General features: G+C 41.6%; 2 protein-coding genes across 3 annotated transcripts; one reads left to right on the top strand and one right to left on the bottom strand.

Moving 5' to 3' along the window:
- The first annotated feature begins 4633 nt into the window (after positions 1-4633).
- Positions 4634-12309, top strand: erlec1 (endoplasmic reticulum lectin 1). 2 transcript variants are annotated; one of them, XM_061837654.1, is made up of 14 exons: positions 4634-5009; positions 5100-5204; positions 7227-7307; positions 7418-7495; positions 7585-7648; positions 8088-8155; positions 8232-8455; positions 8543-8684; positions 9313-9459; positions 9536-9595; positions 10560-10684; positions 10765-10842; positions 10929-11004; positions 11793-12309. In XM_061837654.1, the coding sequence occupies exons 1-14, from the start codon at positions 4872-4874 to the stop codon at positions 11862-11864; spliced, it is 1458 nt and encodes a 485-aa protein (XP_061693638.1). In that variant the 5' UTR covers positions 4634-4871; the 3' UTR covers positions 11865-12309. The 2 variants fall into 2 exon arrangements, with proteins under 2 accessions (XP_061693638.1, XP_061693639.1); XM_061837655.1 differs by having other exon boundaries at positions 4635-5009; positions 8109-8155.
- Positions 12310-12376: 67 nt separating this feature from the next.
- On the bottom strand, positions 12377-17839 carry gpr75 (G protein-coupled receptor 75). Its single transcript, XM_061837653.1, has one exon. The coding sequence runs from the start codon at positions 17804-17806 to the stop codon at positions 16166-16168; it is 1641 nt and encodes a 546-aa protein (XP_061693637.1). The 5' UTR covers positions 17807-17839; the 3' UTR covers positions 12377-16165.
- Positions 17840-19177: the final 1338 nt, after the last annotated feature.

Below are 19177 nucleotides of genomic sequence, written 5' to 3'. Positions count from 1 at the left end.
AACATTCTCTGAAGCCCTGAGGTTCTCCGGCAGGCTGGTCCACAGACGCGGGCTATAAAACTGAAACACTGCCACATCTTGAGTGTATCCGGAGACGAGTGGATGACTAAAAGCCAGAGCCGGAGGACCTCAGTGCTCACCAGGGTTCGTATAGTAAAAGGAGTTCTGAGAGATAGGAAGGCCCAAACCTGTTAAGACATTAAAGACCAGTAAAGAATCTGAAACCAACCCTGAAATACGCTGGGATTGATTTTAAAATGGGTAAATTATGCTCTTGCCATCTGCTAACATTCTGCCAACTTCTATGGTGATTATAAAAATTGAAATACTCTCCTTGGTAAAGTGATTACAACAACAATATTCAGTGCAATGAAAGGTATCTTTATCATTTGCAACTGGTCCAGGGCGTAAAAAAGATTGGGGACCAGTGATTTTAGCATTGTTGTGCATCCATCTGTCACTTCGTCCATTTTCTGTACCCATCATCTCTCCGATGAGCTGGAACCAATCCGACCTGACTTTGGGCAAAAGATACGACCTGAACTGTTGGCCAAACAGCCCTAAGGCCGGGCACATATAGACACACACCTATGGATCATTTACAGTCTTCAGTTGACCTAATATGCATGATTTTGAAACATGGAAGGAAGCCAGAGTACCCAGAGAAGACTCTGAAATACAAACCCAGAACCTCATGCAGTGTGGCAGACACGTTTACAACTCCTACTACCGTGCTGCCCATCTGTAACTTTACATCGTCATACCATTTATTGTAAAACTGTCATACAAATGTCACTATGCTATGTAGGCAAATTGAGCACAGGTCAAAGGGGTGGGAATCAAAAACAGGTTCTGATTTAGAGCAGATCAATTTTATTGGAACTGTATCTCTCCAACAATCCCAGTTCTCCTTATTGATCCTTTGCCAGCTGCCACGTAGCCTTCATGTTTTGACACTGGACCGCTCGGGCCAGGCAGCAGTACTAATTTCTAAGGAAATGAAAAATTCCCAATACAAATGGCCCAATTGCACATATTTGGACTGAACTACTTTTATCAATAAGACAAGATGCTATGATGACAAAAGGAAAAAACACAGGAACCAGGTGTTAGCCTTGCGTTGTAAGCCAAAGCTAACGAAACTAATGTCATGGAATGGCGGCAATGCAAAGTGAAGCTTCATCAGATTTTTACATCCAATAATTTTGTAGACAACAACTTTGTGCTACCGAGAGCTTCATTCATCATAAAAGAAAACACACGCTAACACTTGATACTGTACGACACTGTGTTTTTGTATTTACTTCATAACACTTGTTGGAAGACGGCATACAGCCACCATGAAAACAGTCAGTGGGGTTGAAATATTTTAGGAGCACTGTCTTTATATAAAAAATTTGCTTTATATTGTGCATTATTTGTTTTTTTATTCATTTCAAGGATAGACCCTTGTCCTTCCTGTCTTTTCAACACATACAGCATATATAATCATCAATATACAAAATAATAAAGACAAATCAAAATCATAACACACATGTATCACACTTACACATGATGGTTCTCTAAGATGAGCTTTCCACAAACCAGTCAATATTTATACATTATACAGAGGGACAGAAAAAAAATGGTCAGCCATCAATTGTGCAAGTTCTCCTACTTAAAAAGATGACCAAGGCCTAAAATTTCATCATAGATATACCTCACCTATGAGAGACAAAATGAGAAAAAAACAATCCATAAAATCAAAGTAGTGAGTAAATGGTGAGTAAATGGTAAACAATTGAACTAAAGACTTTTTTTAGATATTTGCTTTGAGGTGTTTTTCCAAGGGGCTTTATGAGAGTAATGTGAATATGCAGTAAACAATAGTTCTAACATAATACTGAACGCTTTGTTACAGAAATGCATTCAAATGAAGATTTCAGATTTAACAATAAGCCCATTTTTGTGGTTGAAGTTTGCTGTGGTGCAGAACTGCGTTGTATTATTTGACATCATGTTTGGTTCTCTCATGAAACAAAACAATCAAAGCAAAATATTGGGACATGCTCTCATTATGTACTGTTCTACAGCCACAATAATAAACACTGTAAAAACTGTCTTACAGTGCCACTCAAAACAGAACATTATTGTCTGTATAAAGCCATCATAACATTTGATGGAGCTCTTGCTTGAGTTATATCTGCAGTACTAAAATTAATAATTACTGTATTGTGAAAGTGGTCATATTGTTGTCACTTTTGGGTGCATGCATCAACCTTCATGTTATAGACCAATGCTCTAAGTGATATGGAGATACAGTCGTGTAACATAAAAATCATATCTTTCCTGCCTTTATATTATGCTTTTCTACCTTCTGCACTCTACCGCGACAGCTCCATCAAGAATGATCAATATGACATTTAAATATTGTCATATTTGACAAGGGAAACATTAGAATACAAACCACTATGTGTAGAAAGGCAGCAGATGAATCAATACCAAATGCCATTGACAAACCGTGCATAAAGTGGAAATATTGATCGCTCTGACATCTGTCACAGTCTTGTGTATTTTTGGGTATTGGTTCAGGAAGAGTCTTTAATCTTGCTGGAAACCATCAAGTGTCAAGATACATTTTTCTTGTCTCCTCTCCAAATGATGTTAATACGCTTGGAGAAATGACAGTTGTATCAATTATGTATAGAGTGAAGTAGGTATGAAAGGCATCAATGCAAAGCAGGGTAGTAAAGTGGAATGAATTAAAATGTTCATTTTAGAGTGCTGAGTTCATGCTTGGGCAGGGGGGCTGTATGGCATCACAGAGGAAGACAGATACCACGCTTCCAATCTGATGTGATTTTTGGAGAAAAATAGTTTTTATACAGTATGTAGTTCATCCCAAATTTGTTTGATGGGGTTAAGATCAGATGCTTAATCCAAACATGCCCTCCGAGGTTTTGTTTTGTGTTCTGGGGTACAGCTATGCTAAAACGCAAAGGGGCCTTCGCAAAGTTGGAAGGATTTCACTGACAACTGAAAAACTCTTAATTCCACACTAAATAAAACTGTCTTGACTGGATCCAAAGCTTTAGTAGCATGGGTAGAAACAAGCCTATTTTCAGTCCAAAAAGGACATTTCAAATATCTGTAGTTTACAGACTATGCTTGGAGATCAGTACTTAATTGTCAGATGTGACCCTGATATATCCTATTTTAATGATACAATAGTTACCATGGAAACAAGAAGGATTCATCTGGTTGAATCTAGCAGTCATTTGATCCATGAAAGTTTCATGCAGACATCAATCAATAAGTATTATTGACACTGTGGGCAGAGGTGAGTCAGACCTATGAGGGAAGCGTGGGTGTGTTAGAGGTGGAATGATCTTTTGGGACGTTTGTCTTCCTTGAATCCTCTCCGACAGTCCACAATGCCCTCCTGCTAATCCTCTCTCTCCCTATCACAGTCTGTGTGATCACCACGTCCCACTCGTGGGAGGCTCGTTCTCATATCAACAGCTCCACCAACAGGTGAAACATGCAATTCTATTCTCGAGATTTCCAGTGCTGTTCATTCAAATGAGCGAGATTTATTTATTTATATTTACGCATTCATTTAACCTTTAGTTGTTCAGGAGACAGTTGAGAACAGATTCTCATTGGCAAAGCAGACCTGGCAGCAGACAGCTGGGTCGGCAAAAACAAAGCAACATTAAAAAAGAAAGAAAACAAACATATTTTAGTGTTACTGAATAAGACGGCGGGACGATGGATCAGCTGGTCAAGTGTTGGCCTCACAGTTCTGAGGACCCGGGTTCAATCCCGGCCCCGCCTGTGTGAAGTTTGCATGTTCTCCCCGTGCCTGCGTGGGTTTTCTCCGTCACATTAATTTGACACACTAAATTGCCCCTTGGTATGTGCCCTGTGATTGGCTGGCAATAAATTCAGAGTGTCCCCCGCCTCCTGCCCATTGACAGCTGGGATAGGCTACAGCACTCCCCGCAACCCTTGCAAGGATAAGTGGCAAAGAAAATGGATGGATGGATGGATGGATAAGACGCATGAGCAAATTGCAGGAACAACTAATGCAAAGGCAAATTAACAATTCATGTTAACACAGACACTATTCAAAATAAATCCATCCACTAAGGCCAAATATAAGGGCATCTTTTTTACTTTGTGCTATTCTTTTATTTTTATTATTAGCATAATTATTATTATTACCAGTGACAATCGTAATAGTACAGTATTATTAGTTTTGTAGTAATAGTGGCAGAGAGTAGTTATATTAGGCACAGTAATTACCACCCCTTAATCCGACAGTCCACTTTTAGACCATTGCAAAAATTTACTAAGAATAATAAATGTTAAAGTAACACCTCTATAAGGATGTCAGTTAAATTAGAAGATTGACATATTTTAAATGGAGGGTTTTTAGACTGCTCACCAATACATTTACAGTGTGTCTGTTTGTCTCACGATATGGGCCTTAATATAATTAATAATCAAGCAAGAAACCATCGTCACATTTATACAAACCAACATTTTTTTTTGTTTATTTTTCCAGTTGCCATCTGATTGTGTGATTTGTTACGGATTTCCTCCTTTGACCGCGAGATGTCCCTGCTGTCATTTTACCAAGGAAAAATATTAAGCCGGAAAAAGACGTGGCAAAGAGAACAGCTCACTTCCTGTATTTTCCTTCTGTGTTTACATCACGAATGATCGAAGTAATGGTACAGTAGTTGGTTATTCCTAAACGGATATCAAGCCGGATCCCTTCGGACGAGTTTTGAATTCCTTTTGAAGGGTTGACTTAGTGTGAGGAGCCCGCTGCTGTCGTACATGAGGAGCGGCCAGGCGGCGTTCAGCGGCCGGAGGGGGTGACAATGGCTGGCTTTCTGTTGGTGATGGCCGGCGGGCTCCTGGAGCTCTGCGGCGGCGTCTTGGCAAACGGGAACGGTCAGCCATCCTTCACTGATGAAATTCCTTTTAAAATCGCCTGGCCCGGGCCTGAATTCACACTGGTATGCCACACTTGATCTTGGTCCTTGAGCCTTGTTGTGAACAACTAAAAAAAAATAAATGTTTTAACTGGGGGTCAATGTGTATTTCAGCCCAATTCGGGCGCACTTTACAAGGACGACGACTTCGTCATCATAACCACGTTAGAGAAGGAGAAGTACAAATGCCTCCTGCCTTCGCTGACCTCTGGAGAAGAGGTAATGGTTGCATTTCATCATATCAATCGCAGACAGTATTCTGAAGCTTAAGTACTCTGAAACATTAAAGAAGAAAAATAAAACTGCTGTATGTATACTGTTAAAAACTTCTAAATTTTGACACAAAACTGAACGGTCCCTGGACCTACCTACTTCACGGTGACGGCATTGGCACGTTTTCCATAGTGCTGGACTTTAAAATAATGACAGCAGAAAGATTTCCCCCCAATCCATAATTGACTCAGATGTGCTTATGCCTGGATCGATTTCTGATGAAATATTTGAGTTCAAGCCCGATTTTGCCCCACCCAAAAAAAAATGTTGGAAGTGCTATTGTTGAAAATAAATTGACCATTCAAATCCCTCCATAAGGAAAGATCTGTACTGGATGACATGTCTTTGGTCACCTGTCTCAAAAGTGCACCAGCTGTTGTTCATATGATGAACATGACACATTACAAAAATATACCAAGTTGAACAAAGCTGCTGTTTGGAAATTCATTGAAACTGTTGTTATATTCTCCAAAAAGTAGCAATATTGGAGGTGAGGCGATTCCACTCGACAGTAACAATACACAAAATTAGTTAATACTGGGCGGTACGGTGGATCAACTGGAAAGCATACACCTCACAGTTCTGAGGTCCGGGGTTCGATCCCGGCCCCTCTTTTTTGGGGTTGGCATGTTCTCCCCGTGCCTGCGTGGGTTTTCTATGGGCATTCCGGTTTCCTCCCATGTCCCAAAAACATACAACGTTAATTGGACAGTAAATTTCCCCTAAATGTGATTGGGAGTGCGGCTGATGTCTGTCTCCATGTGCCCTGCGATTGGCTGGCAATCAGTTCAGGGTGTATCCTGCCGCCTGCCCGTTGACAGCTGGGATAAGCTCCAGCACTCCCGCAAACTTTGTGAGGATAAGCGGTGAAGAAAATGGATCGATGGAGTTAATACTGCCACTTTATAGAATACGTAGTACATTCCTTTGTCCACACACTGCGCGACATTTAGTTTAAGCATTGCGTTGTACCTGTCGGCAGTAGTCACATCGCAGGATATGCTGTGATGTTGGTGTTCTGTAATATACAGTGACCCAACTGTATAGTAAAGTGACCAGCAGAGGGGAGCAATTTAGTCAAGATTATCAAAATTGTACACTTGCTAAATTTCCTATCTCATTCTTGAGAATGTAACTCGGCAGTGTGTAAGGTGGGTTCACGGACATTGTGTAAATGGGAGTGATTGGATTCTGTTGCAATATAGTATATAATTGTAAAAATGCATAACTAGGAAAGTAATTTGTATCAGAATACTTTAGTTAAAACACTGTACAGTCACAATAAGATAATGTAGAATTTAGTTTGTTTGTTTTAGTTTGCTTGCTTATCCTCACGAGGGTTGTGGGTGTGCTGCTGCCTCTGTCCATACTGTACATCACACGCAAAGCGCCGTCTAATGGTTAGGAGATGAATCCAGTCAGAGGAACTGTTGAATCGATAATGAAAATCGGGGGGAGTATAATTGTAATGCATCGGTTAATCTCTATTTTTGCCCACCCCTACTGTATTGCATGATTCTTGCAGCACAGTGTGTAGTGTTTAGCACATCTGCCTCACAGTCGAGAGTTCCTGGGTTTTAATCCTGGCCCCCTATGTGAGAACGCATGTTCTCTCCATGCTTGCGTGGGCTTGCCAAATTCCAAAAACATGCACGTTATGTTCATTAAAGCCTCTAGATTGTCATGTGAATTTGATTTTGACACAAATTAACAATATTCTTATGGCTATAGTTTGTGGACATGTATAATTGCACTCTGTCACATTGTAGCTCTTAAATTCGAGTCCTCTCATGTAACAAAATACGCTACATTGTTAGCAACATTCATATGATGGAAATTACAACTCCAATAATGACATATTGTGTGACTGTTGAGTGTTTATTGCAAGTGTTGCTAGGTAAGAACTATTAATTATATTTAGCGCTTTTCACCTCATTAATCTCGTTTTTTTTTTTCCCCTGACCTCAGGACGGTGACAAAGAGTACACCGGCCCAAGTCCGTCTGAACTCCTGGAGCCTCTGTTCAAACGCAACAGCTGCTCATACAAAGTAGGTCCAGTCATGCTCTCACTTTTCCTTGTGTGTGATTACGCTGGCACAGTACAAGCTTAGCTAGAGTGTAACGAGAAGCCTTTTTCTTTTTCTCCACTGGCTGGCAGATTGAATCTTACTGGACCTATGAAGTATGTCACGGTAAACATGTAAGACAGTATCATGAAGAGAAGGAGACTGGTCAGGTTTGTGTTCTCAGAAGAGCCTGAATACAAAGTTATCACTTGGTTTGAGACGATGATCGTAGTAATCCTGATAATGTTTGTATCCACAGAAAATAGGTGTTCAAGAGTACTTCTTGGGAAATTTATCACGGAAAAGAAAAAGTACACAAATGGGTATGTTTTCTTTTCATCTTCCAGCAATTTTTGAAAATGTATTTTATGTGTTTATTTCATTGACACCAGTTTCAACGATCAACAGAGAATTGAGTGAACATCAAAAAGTGTTCTGGAGCCATGGCAAAAATTCAAATGAAAATCTGCCCTTTTTTTCCAAGTAGTCATTTCAGGGAAATTCCAGTGCTCATACTGTGGCAAACTCATAACTGGAGAATTCACTCAAATAAGCCCCAATTGCAATAACAAGGTTCCTTGATGGATTGGCAACACTAAATAGCTTTTTTCCTTGCACTATTTATGTTAGGTAGATCATTGTCTCAAAGTTTGATGATCGTTTTGAGGATTTTCATTCAACATTGAAAAGGAGATGCCCATTCATTACTGCTTGTTAATTCGTGTATTGTTTTTTTTTTTGTGTGTGTTATGCTCATATAAGAAATTGTATTTCTTCTGTCAGCTAATGTTGAAGAGACAAAAACGACTCAGTCAACAACCGAAACAGAAGTAAGCTTTACAACTTGAGCAGTCCACCGTATTTGCTGCTATCTGTGTGACACATATTCTACATCTTGTCTTCTAGGTGCTGTCTAAGAACATTGAAGGTCAGCTGACGCCCTATTACTCACTGGAGATGGGAAATGGGACACCTTGTGTGCTGAAGCAGAACGAGCCGCGCTCCACTTCCGTGCTGTACGTGTGTCACCCGGAGTCCAAACATGAGATCCTGTCGATCGCTGAGGTCACCACCTGCGAGTATGAGGTGGTGGTGCTGACACCCTTGCTCTGTGCACACCCGAAATACAGGTGGAAACTCTCAAAACTGCTGTTGTATATTTTATGCATGGGGTATAGCAGATGAAAACGTAAGCTGACACGCAGTCTTGTGCACAGATTCAAGTCGTCCCCAGTCAACGCCATCTTCTGCCAGGCGCTGGCTGGCTCACCGTTGCGGCCTCGGCGACTCACCCAGCTGGATAAGGAGCAAGAGGAGCAGCTCAAACCTCCTTTCAGCGCCACCGCTGAGCACAGAGAGGTTAGCAATTCGCCAGTCTTCTGTAAAGTCAAAGTGGTAATTGTTTAATATTGGTAGGATTAAAACTCACCTCGTACAATATTACTTGACTGCCATTATTTGTCACGTATAATGTGCATTTTTGTTTCCTCCCCAAACTGTCAAAAGTCAACAGTGTGCATTATATGGGTGGGGGGTGGAATGGTCACATTTTATAAATGTATACTGCCATCTACAGGTTATGAAAAAGTAGTACAGGTTTATTTCAATATGCCACCGCCACCTCGAGGTTATAAGAAACATGTACACTTTCATGAGCAAAGTTAGCTAGCACACTTTAGCCTGGCTCCCACTTTGCCTAAACAAGGTGACAACGTAAAGAAAATTGGCATTTTGACTTCACTGGTTTAAAAGAGAAAATTCACCTTACTTGATATATCTTTTTTAATTTAAAAAAAAAAGTGTATGACTCTATCTCTAGGCGCCCAGGACTATTCTTTCGCTTTGTTCTCCATGACTTAGGAAATGAGCCATTAAAGTATTTCTCGTGGTTTTAATTTACAATAATGAAACGTATCAGAGTAAAAGACCTCAAGACCTGACAAGGAAGTGAATGACTTTCATTGACAACTATGTGCAATGGCTGCAGGCGGAGTCACCAACAAGAGAGGAGGCCTTCACTTCTTCACAAAAGTCCGTTGGGGGGCAGGCGGCTGGGGGCACCACTCGGATATCCCGGCTGACAGACGAGCAGCTTGTCAAGGAGTTTCTTAGCGGCTCTTACTGTTTACACGGGGTGAGGCCTTGTCAGCTCCGCTGGAGGGCAATCAATTGCCACAGTGAGATGTAAAACATTTCAATGTGTTTTACAGGGGGTTGGATGGTGGAAATATGAATTCTGCTATGGAAAACACGTCCATCAATACCATGAGGTGAGACACAGGATGGTGTAAGTTTGTCTTTTAGGAAAGTAAAAGAACATTTACCTTGGAGAACGGATGTCAGGGGGCATGTTTGGAACGCAAATGATCTCACTTTAAAGCTCAAGTGTCGTCAAACGGATGATTTTTGGTATATCGCCTATCCAACAATGTCAATGTTGACAATGTCTCACTCAGTCTGCAACATAGCTCGGCTCCACCTCCTCCTTATACAGCACGGCGGGCCAGAACTCAGCCACACCGGCTTAGGCATCGCGTTCAGCGGTCACATCTTCCCCGAAGGCTGCGCGTCGGGCTTTGCGACGGGGGCGGCTCTGAGGAAGACTACGTTACTCAGTCGCGTGCGCGCATAAAGGGCTCTGGCTCGACTGTGACTAAAGCTGCACTGCTCGGCTCTGTCATAAGCCACACTGGCCGGCTGCGATGGCTCATCTCCGCCGCGGGAGTGGATCGGACGGGAGGCAGTTTGGCCATGATCGGATATCATCTGAATATGGCTTGAAACAATAGTGTAATATTGCCCCGGTAACTTCACTCGGTTGTGTGGTGTTGTCCTTTTCGAAAAGAGCTTCGGTGTCAGAAGGGGCATCCGAAATATGCGAATATCTCTGTTGTTCGGCTTCCATAGAAGCAGGCACTGCGCGTTTTCAACGGCGGAAGTGACGATGACGTCAAGAACAGATGACGCGACTAATATGGTGACCACTTGGATGTTGAGGGACACTTAGTGCATGACGCGCTCTCCACTCACTTTTTTTTTTCGTATGGACATTGAAGTGAATACTGTTATATGTATTTTTCATTACAATATCTATTTTAGAATGTTTATAGGAATGTCACCCGCTCTTTAAAGATCTGCCCTTTATAAATGTGCTACGTATTTACATCTACTTAACACTTAATACCTGCCTTGAGTTTGTGTTTGTTTTTTTTTGGCGGGGTGGGGGTGTTTCAGGATAAGGAGCAAGCAAAGAACATTGTGGTGGTTGGAAACTGGAATGCCGAGGAACACATCGAGTGGTCCAAGGTGAACGTGGCTCGATCTTACCACCTAAAAGACAGTGGAGTGCAGAAAGTCAAGTATGCTATCGCTGGAAACTGATCTTAAATTGAAACCAAGCCCTATTATCTATGCTTACGATCTGTTTGCCTCTCTACAGGCTGGTCTCTCATTTCTACGGCCATGGCGACCTATGCGATCTGACTGGAAATCCTCGCCAAGTTATTGTCAAGTTAAAGTGTGTGAACAGTGTTGCGGTAATAGGAGTTGACTTAATAAGAATCACGTTTCCTGACTGACTGCCACATCTTGTTCCTCCATCAGATGTAAAGAGTCCGAGTCTCCTCATGCAGTCACCGTCTATATGCTGGAGCCTCAGACTTGCCAGTACGTCCTTGGGGTAGGTCTACTCATTAGGCAGCGAAGAATAATTAATTTTGTGTGTACAGTACAATGTTAAAAAAAAATTTGTACTACTGATATTTCACTTTCTGAACATTTCAGACATACAAATTCTTCTGTGTTTGTTAAAAAAATACAGTAATTCTGTACAACCGAATTTAGCATTTATGGGCCTTCAAGGTAGTACTATGTTGTTCCATAACATGTCGAGCAGCACTGAGGTCTCTTAGAAGAAATGGAGTAATAGTGATTGTTCTCACAGAGACGAGATAATATATGGTTCAATATTGTGTGCTCAGTTTGTTTGTATTGCTGCCCTTTGTGTTTTTAACGAGCATTTGTTTGAAGGTTAAGACGTACCGTAACTTTAACACGTCCGCACCCTCATACTGGTCAGTGGAGACGTCAATTTTATTCTCTTGTATATTTTAATGAGAAAATAGTTGTAGTTGATTTGTTTTGTTTTATCTTTTTCATATTTTTTAATAATAAATACAATTGCTGGGTAACATTTCTGATCATTTCAGTTAGCCCATCTAACTGACTCACATTTTACTTTCACTTTAGCATTAAGCTAGCAGACTTTAGTTCAAATTTTTTGTTTGTTTGAATGCTTTGTTTTTAAATGTATGGTGTTGTATTTTTTTATTTGTTTTATGCATGTTTTACAGTAAAAATCAATTGGAAGTGAGTTTCACATGATTTTTAACAAAACATATCACGATCACCTTTTGAAATTGGTGATTTATTTCTGTAACTGTATTATCTTTTTTGTTTTTGTCTCAGGTTGAATCTACAGTCATATGCCGGATTCTTGACTCGGCAGATGAACACGGACTTCTGTCCTACTCCAGTTGAGTGGCCCAAAGATCATGTGGTGAGAACAAGAGGAGAAGCCCAAGTAGTACATTTAAAGGAGAAGGACGTACAAATAGGTGTGATGTGACATTTAAGACCAACAAAGGTTCATACTGTGGTGATTTTAAGGCTGGACTTGAGGATGCTCAGGAGCTGAAGAGACGATTCAGGCATCCTGATATGACCTGCGGATTAAACCACATGATGGCCTCACTCAGATAGCTTGTTTCTTAAATAAATCAAGGACAATGTGGATTCACTGTCCGCATTTCTTATATTTGCTCAAAATGATTTTTATAATGTACAAGATCATGGCTGTGTGTGTGCGCAGGGAAGGGATGACAAAAAATTGGCAGATACTTTTATTATGGGTGAGTGTAACTTATGCATAAATGGCTGTTTTGAAATGACATGCAAGTTTGATTAAAATGAATTTGTAACTTTATCTTGGATTCTGAATTGTGTTCAACGGGTATTTCTAAAAGACAGACACCGCATAATACATACATACACACGCAATTTGTCACAGGGACAAAACCAGTTACACATGAGCGACATCGCATGTTTGCATTCACCATGTTAACTTGTAGTTAAATGGATCAAATCAAGGTAAAGCTAGGTATGAGATTACATCTTCTGCCACTGAAAAACAGATAATTTCAAGATATAGTTGAGGTCATGCACTATAAAAAAAATACACTACTTGTATTGTCTTAATTCTGGAGCTGAAAATATGAATCATCTTTATTCTGCCAAGTATATCGAAACACAAGGAATTCATCTCCAGTAGTTGAAGGCACTCCAGTACGACAAATTGACAGAGATTAGCAGTATGGAAGTCCTTCAGGTTGGGTAGAAATAAGCACATTTGTTATTTAAAAAAAAAAAAAACAGAATGGTCTATATATGTTGTATTAAATCTTAACATTAATTTCAGCCCCGTGGGAAGAATATACCCTAAATCAGTGATTCTCAAACAGTGTGCCAGGGTACATTAGTGTGCCGTGAGCCCTCTTCAGGTGTGCCGTGGGAAATTATCCAATTTTATGTAATTGCTAAAAAAAAACATTTATATTTCCAAGAAATAATGTATCTTTATTCCTCTATTTATGCCAGTGAGGCACAATGACACACAACAAAAATATCCTCTTAGATGGCAGGAAGTACATACAGTAATTAATCGATCCATTTATGGTGACATTTACTTTTGTTGGTGTGCCGTGGGATTTTTCAATTGTAAAATACGTGCCTTGGCTCTATAAAGATTGGAAATCACTGCCCTAAATTACGGTGGCTTGGTTCGTCTTTGTTTTTTTTTTTTTTTTGGTTTGTTTTTTTGGCACTTGCAAGCCACCGTACTAAATGTACCTGATATACCAGAGTTGATGCGGTAACTTTCAAAACCACTACGGGGTGCTGTTTCCAATGTCAATACTGTACTCCAATAAGAAACGAGTTCTCAAATGCTTCCCAATGCAAATTTTAGTCTTGAAAGCACGTAGTCACAATTAACGCCCATATTTTTTTTCCTCTTTGATGTTCAACGCTCATCTTTTGAAACATAAATGCATGTAGAGAAAGTACTGTATAATGAAAACCAAAATAGCAACTACAAAAGGTGCGAACCTTACAACAATTTAATTACATTACAGTATTACCAACCAAAGTCACACTGCACTTACCAGACATTTCTTGAAAAGTTTATGAGGTTCTAAACATAATGAAACACAATAGGTACACCTTCAAGTGCCGCATGGGCCACTAAAGGCTGCAGCTGAGGTTGTAACAGCACATACATTATGGGATCATCAGTAAAGACTAAAAAAAAAAAAAATCACGAACAGTGGAACACCTTTGGATCGTAAATCTGTCACCTGTCAAACACAAAGCTGACAATCAATTTACACTTCTATTCATAATTCGGCCAATTTAGTCTTCAGTTAGCTCAATTTTTCCTTGTTCTGCAAGATGGGGTTCAAAGTATGAATGAAAAAATGCCATCAAGTTACTTTGGCTAAGTGGTTATATTTCTTTCAAATATACACTAGATGTCATAGTAGCGGAATAATAGGGAAACTAGGAGTGATCATGATCCTTTATAATTGCAGAGTTGCAATGTTCACCTTGACAACATTGACTGCTTAACTCTCCCCCACAGATTTGAAAGTCCCTGTCTGTGATCGTCTACCAAACTACGATGTTTCGGGCTTGGTGGCCCGAAAGACTCAATAAAGGCTTTGAATCAGAACACAAATCAGAGTGTTCAGCTCAAATGTCGAAGGTATTTCAGATCTCAACATGGGTCACAAATTGTATCTTACTTCAATTTGGATGACACTTTTTATTCACTGATTCAGTTAATTAAGACAGTTTAGATCACAGAACACTTTTTCTTTGTTGAACAAATTTTGCGTAGCATATTCAGTAATTTAACAACTAGAGGATGTCCGGTGGTATACAGCTCGTTCTGTTCGTCTATTGTGGAAAATAAAACCCATTGGCAGTTACAATATTAAAGGATACACATCGTGCATTTTCCCCACAACTTAGTTTCCAAATAAAAACATTTGTGTGAGAATGCGTTCAGCTCTTGGAGCTAGGGGCTTCTGACAAGGCTTGCAACTAAAATATTTCTGAAAGTGGCAGTCAAGAGTGTGAAGTGAAAAATAGTGAGTGCCTATTATATAAAGATACAAAGAAGGATTATGGTTTCATTCTTCAGTGATGGAAATTCATCACCAGGCCACCAAATTACCTTTGTCAATTAGTGTGTTGTTCAGTTTGTTTGCAGCAGAAACATTGCCAAACACAACATTGAAATGCATTTTGGGAAGTAGAGGCCTCACAATTTGTTGCTGTCGGGCGAAATCCTTGTTTCCCCAGAACTGCTACTTTTCAAGAAATGGGAAAACGTCATCTTATTTTGCTTGAGGTAGAAAATGCAACAAGGTAGTATAATGCCTTATTGCTATCATACAGCATTGCACCTAACATCAATACGACACCACCTCCAAATCATGTACAATTGCTAAATTATTACATTGTTCACTGACTTAAAAAAAAAAAAACAGTAATGACAAGTTGTCACCAACAACCATGCCCACCAAAGTCTGCAGTGATCATAAAACAATTTTAGTACTTCACAAAAGTAAATCACAGTAAAAAAAAAAAACATGGGCTGACGACGTTGGTTTTCATTGGTGGTTGACTTGTCCACTCTAAGACTTCCTACAGACCGCTCTCTGGTCTTCATGTTGGATTAGGAGCAAATGTAGTTTCCCCAGGTGAAACCCAAAGCCAAAAACAAACGGAATCCATTTTTTAAGCAATCCATCTAAAAGGCAACACCAGAGTAATAAATAAATAAATAAAAACACCTATTAAGTCACATCTTCCAATACTTTTGCTCACTTTAAAAGTGGCTGGCTTGAGCAGGAATTCTGAATTTATTCATCTTTTGATCTTAAATCTAAATGTCTTCAGTATAGAATGACAAAGGAATTGACGTTGCGGTTCCAATACTTTTGGACTGGACCATATTTGTGTAAATAATGTAACGAAAAATCTCTTCACACATCCCTTTACTTCCTGTTTGACGGCTACACATGTGCTGTCCTCCTTGCAAGCTGCCAAAAAAAACAAGTGCAGTGTGACAAGGCCTTTACAACTAACTACCCATTTGTAACAAAACATTCTTACAAAATCGAACATATTTTGACTAATTGCTGTCTAAAAAAAAAAAATCCAGACTTCCCCTAATAAGGCGACATAATAGCAGAATGATGACTAGGCAGTTTTACAATACTTCTCAGATAGTTTGCGTCCAACAGAGTTACAAAATTTGCAACTTCAAATTGGTGGGTAATGTGGAACATTAACAGAAAACATTGGGACACAGCAGAGAATTATTTGTGAAGAAATACGAAATGGAAACTGACCGTATTTGGACATACAAGGTTTCCGCCAGATAGCAGTGAAAAGATTTGCGTAGTGGTGAAATATTCTACTTTATGGATAGCTCAACCTCCAGAGGCCTGTTTGTGTACAAGGTTTCATTTCCTTCATATGTCCCTTTTAAGTTACTAAGGAAAAGATACGTGTCAGGGTGAGGAGAAATTGTATGATCTATAAAACTGTGACGCCACGAAACGTTTGGGAACCACTGCATGGAGCTAACATTCTGTACATGTTTTTGGACACAACCCAAGCAAATACTGTATCCAAAAGGCCCGAGTACACACACACGGTCTTCTTGCTGTGTGGCAATGACGCTTGGTCCCCTTTCAGAACACAACACTGGTTCAGACAGAGGGGATGGGGATCTGTTGCACGGAGGTGCTCTCAAAGTCCTGTAGAGTGTCCTGGTGAGTGTGGTAGTGCATGGCTACATAGGACTTGGCAAAGGCAAACGTCTGTGAGCTGGCAGGCTGGAGGCTGGTGGGCGAGCTGAGTCCAGCAGAGGGACTGCTGTTGTAAATACTGTAGTACGGCTCAATGCGCGTGTTGATGGGCGTGGATGTGCTGGCAGGGCGACCCCTCCGTGCGCCCCTGGGACTCCCGGCGCAATCTCTGGACTGACTCGGCCCGCAGGCCTGGTCCACCAGCCTCCTTTGAGCCTTTGGTGAGAGCATGTACGCCGAGTTGGTCTCGTGGTGCGAGGATTTATTCCGGTTGACTTCCAGGGTGCCCTTGCCCATGGCGTGCAAGCGGGTCTTGTGCTGACAGCACAGCAGTCCCAATGCAGCCCAGTGCATACAGCAGAGCACACGGCGGCGCAGGCCAGCACTGTTACGCGAGTACATGAAGGGATTGATGCCCGACTTGAGGAAGATGAGGACGAAGCTGCACAGCTCAAACTGGTAATGTGCGAAGCTGCTCTCTGGAGACAGAACGTCTTGCGCCAAGGAGATCCCCATTGGCAGGCAGCAAAGCAGCACCGAGAACACGATGACGACACAGGTGACGACAGCTTTGGAGTCCTTGGTGGTGGCCAAGTTGACCGTGGAGACCAGCTGGCAACAGGTGGCTCCTTGGGCTGCCCCCGGGACGACCATTTGCTGGGTCCTGTTTGTGTAAGAGTGCGTCTGAACATTCTGTAATCTGTTATACATCTGATTATGGTACAAGGGGCCCTCGGGACTGCACGGCACCCCCTCGAAGCCCGCGGCTGCCAGAGGTGGAGGGGGTGGGGTGCAGTTGGCTGCCACGGTAATAATGGGACACTTCCTCACTTGCGCGTTCTTTCTCAAGGTCTGCGCGATCATCAGATAAGACACGGACACCACAGCCACGCAAAAAGCAAAGTCAGCGAGGTAGGCGTAGAGCACCAACCTGGCCCGCCCACCTGCTAGACCAAAGTGGGGCAAGCAGGGTCCGTCCCGGCGCGGGAACGCCCGCATGGTGAGGAGGGCCGCCACGGTGAAGCTGGACGTCCACAGAAGGGCGGTAAGGGCCAGCGTGCAGGGAAAGGAGGCGGTGTGGTTTGGCTGCTGGCCCAGGACCATGCGCAGGCGGTGCAGGGCGATGACTGCCACCGTCTCCAGTGACATGATGATGAAGCCCGAGCCGGTCAGGTGGAAGGCGAAGCAAAAGCTCTTGGACACGCCGTCCACGCCACCCGCATCCAGGTAAAGCACCAACGCGAACATGGGGGCCGTCACACAGCAAATAAACAAATCGCAGAAGGACAAGTTGAGGATCATGAAGTCAAAGTTGGTGCGGAACTTGCGGAAGGCTGGGTCGAAGAAGGACAGGAACACCACGAGGTTCCCGTACGAGCCCAAGCAGAAGATGAAGACCAGGAGGAGGGAGCAAAAAGTCAAGGTGGCAGTGTGGACAACTGCCCAAACTGGGAGGCTGTGTGACGTCTGGGTGCCACTGATGTTCATCTGCTTTGGCACATCCAGCAGCTCTGATGGCATCTCAGTGCCGTTCATCATCATATTATTAGCTGCCCGCTGTTAAAGTCAAGCATTATTCTTCTAAAAAAAAAAAAAAAAAAAAAAAAAAAAAAAAAGACGCAAGCTCCACCATTGCTGCCCCCTAAAAGAGACAATAATTAAGCTGGTGTTCTCCCTAAAAACACATTTCCTGGCGATGAGTGGAACAATGACATTTAAGGGCACGCATATACAAAAATACATCACTTTTGTCCAGATATTTTGTCGAGGACGCGTTCTCAGCTTACCGTTAAGAGGCAAGCCTTCCCAGATCACCATTATTCAGTACAGCTCGTCTTCATTTTTGAAAAGGAGCTTTGCGGTCCATGAACGCACCGCAGCCCCGAAGCGAAAGATCTCTGGTTACACGCCGTTGAGATAAACAGACATTAACTGCATCATCTCGTCGTCTGCCTTGCAATCTGTAGCACGCTTGCACCGAGCAAATTTTCAATGGCATATTTGTTTTGTGCTTTTGTTGTTGGGGGTTCATCTTCTTGGCGATGTATCCATTCTTTCACCCAGGAGCCACCGGACGTGCGCTGGTTTAAAAAATAAAAAAAATAAAAAAAAAAACGAGCAAGAAGTCACAGCGACGCTTGCGAGTGGTGTGCATCAAGAATTGCAATCAACTCGTTTAGTGTTTTACGGAGAAACCGGACCACACCACATATTCTATTCTTGGAAATATGCATATATTTTTTAAATCTATTAATATAAATATGTACTCAATGGGTAATCATTTTCAGCATTGAAAAACATAGCCGTTTAGGGTCATTAGATTTTTTTTTTAATCGTATTAATATAAATATTTACTCTTTGATTAATTATCTTTAGCATAGAAAAGCATAATTCAGCCATCTCGGGTCACTGGGCTGGTACCCTCCTCGAATATTAGTAATAATATCTTCACCCGTACGTGTGATAAAGGTCATATAAGTTAAATATAAGACTCATCAATAGCGAAGTTGTGGTATAAAGGGGTTTTAAGCTGATTTAGAACAATTTTGATGTGCTGGAGGCTATTCCAGGTATCTTCAGGCAGGAGGTGGGGTACACCCTGAACTGTTTGCCAGCCAATTGCCGGGAACACAGAATCATCCAACCAGTCGCACCGAGAATCACACCTAGGGGCAATTTAGTCTCCAATTAATGCATGGTTTTGAGACGGAGGAGAAAAAGCGGAGTAGACCCACAGGAAGAATATGCACTCTACACATGCAGGGTCTGGATTTGAACTCCAGTCATCAGAACTCTGAGGCAGACGCTCCATCCAGTCACCCATCGTGCCCCCTACGAAATGGACATTGTCACATGATTAAACTTGTGGTCTTAACTGTACTTCAATTAGACTTGGTTTAAGTAAGCCCAAAA

The sequence above is a fragment of the Syngnathoides biaculeatus genome, chromosome 12 (genome assembly GCF_019802595.1).
Source record: "Syngnathoides biaculeatus isolate LvHL_M chromosome 12, ASM1980259v1, whole genome shotgun sequence".
NCBI lineage: Eukaryota > Metazoa > Chordata > Actinopteri > Syngnathiformes > Syngnathidae > Syngnathoides > Syngnathoides biaculeatus.
The sequence above is the reverse complement of the archived record's forward strand: the minus strand, read 5'-3'. Positions and strand labels throughout refer to the sequence as shown.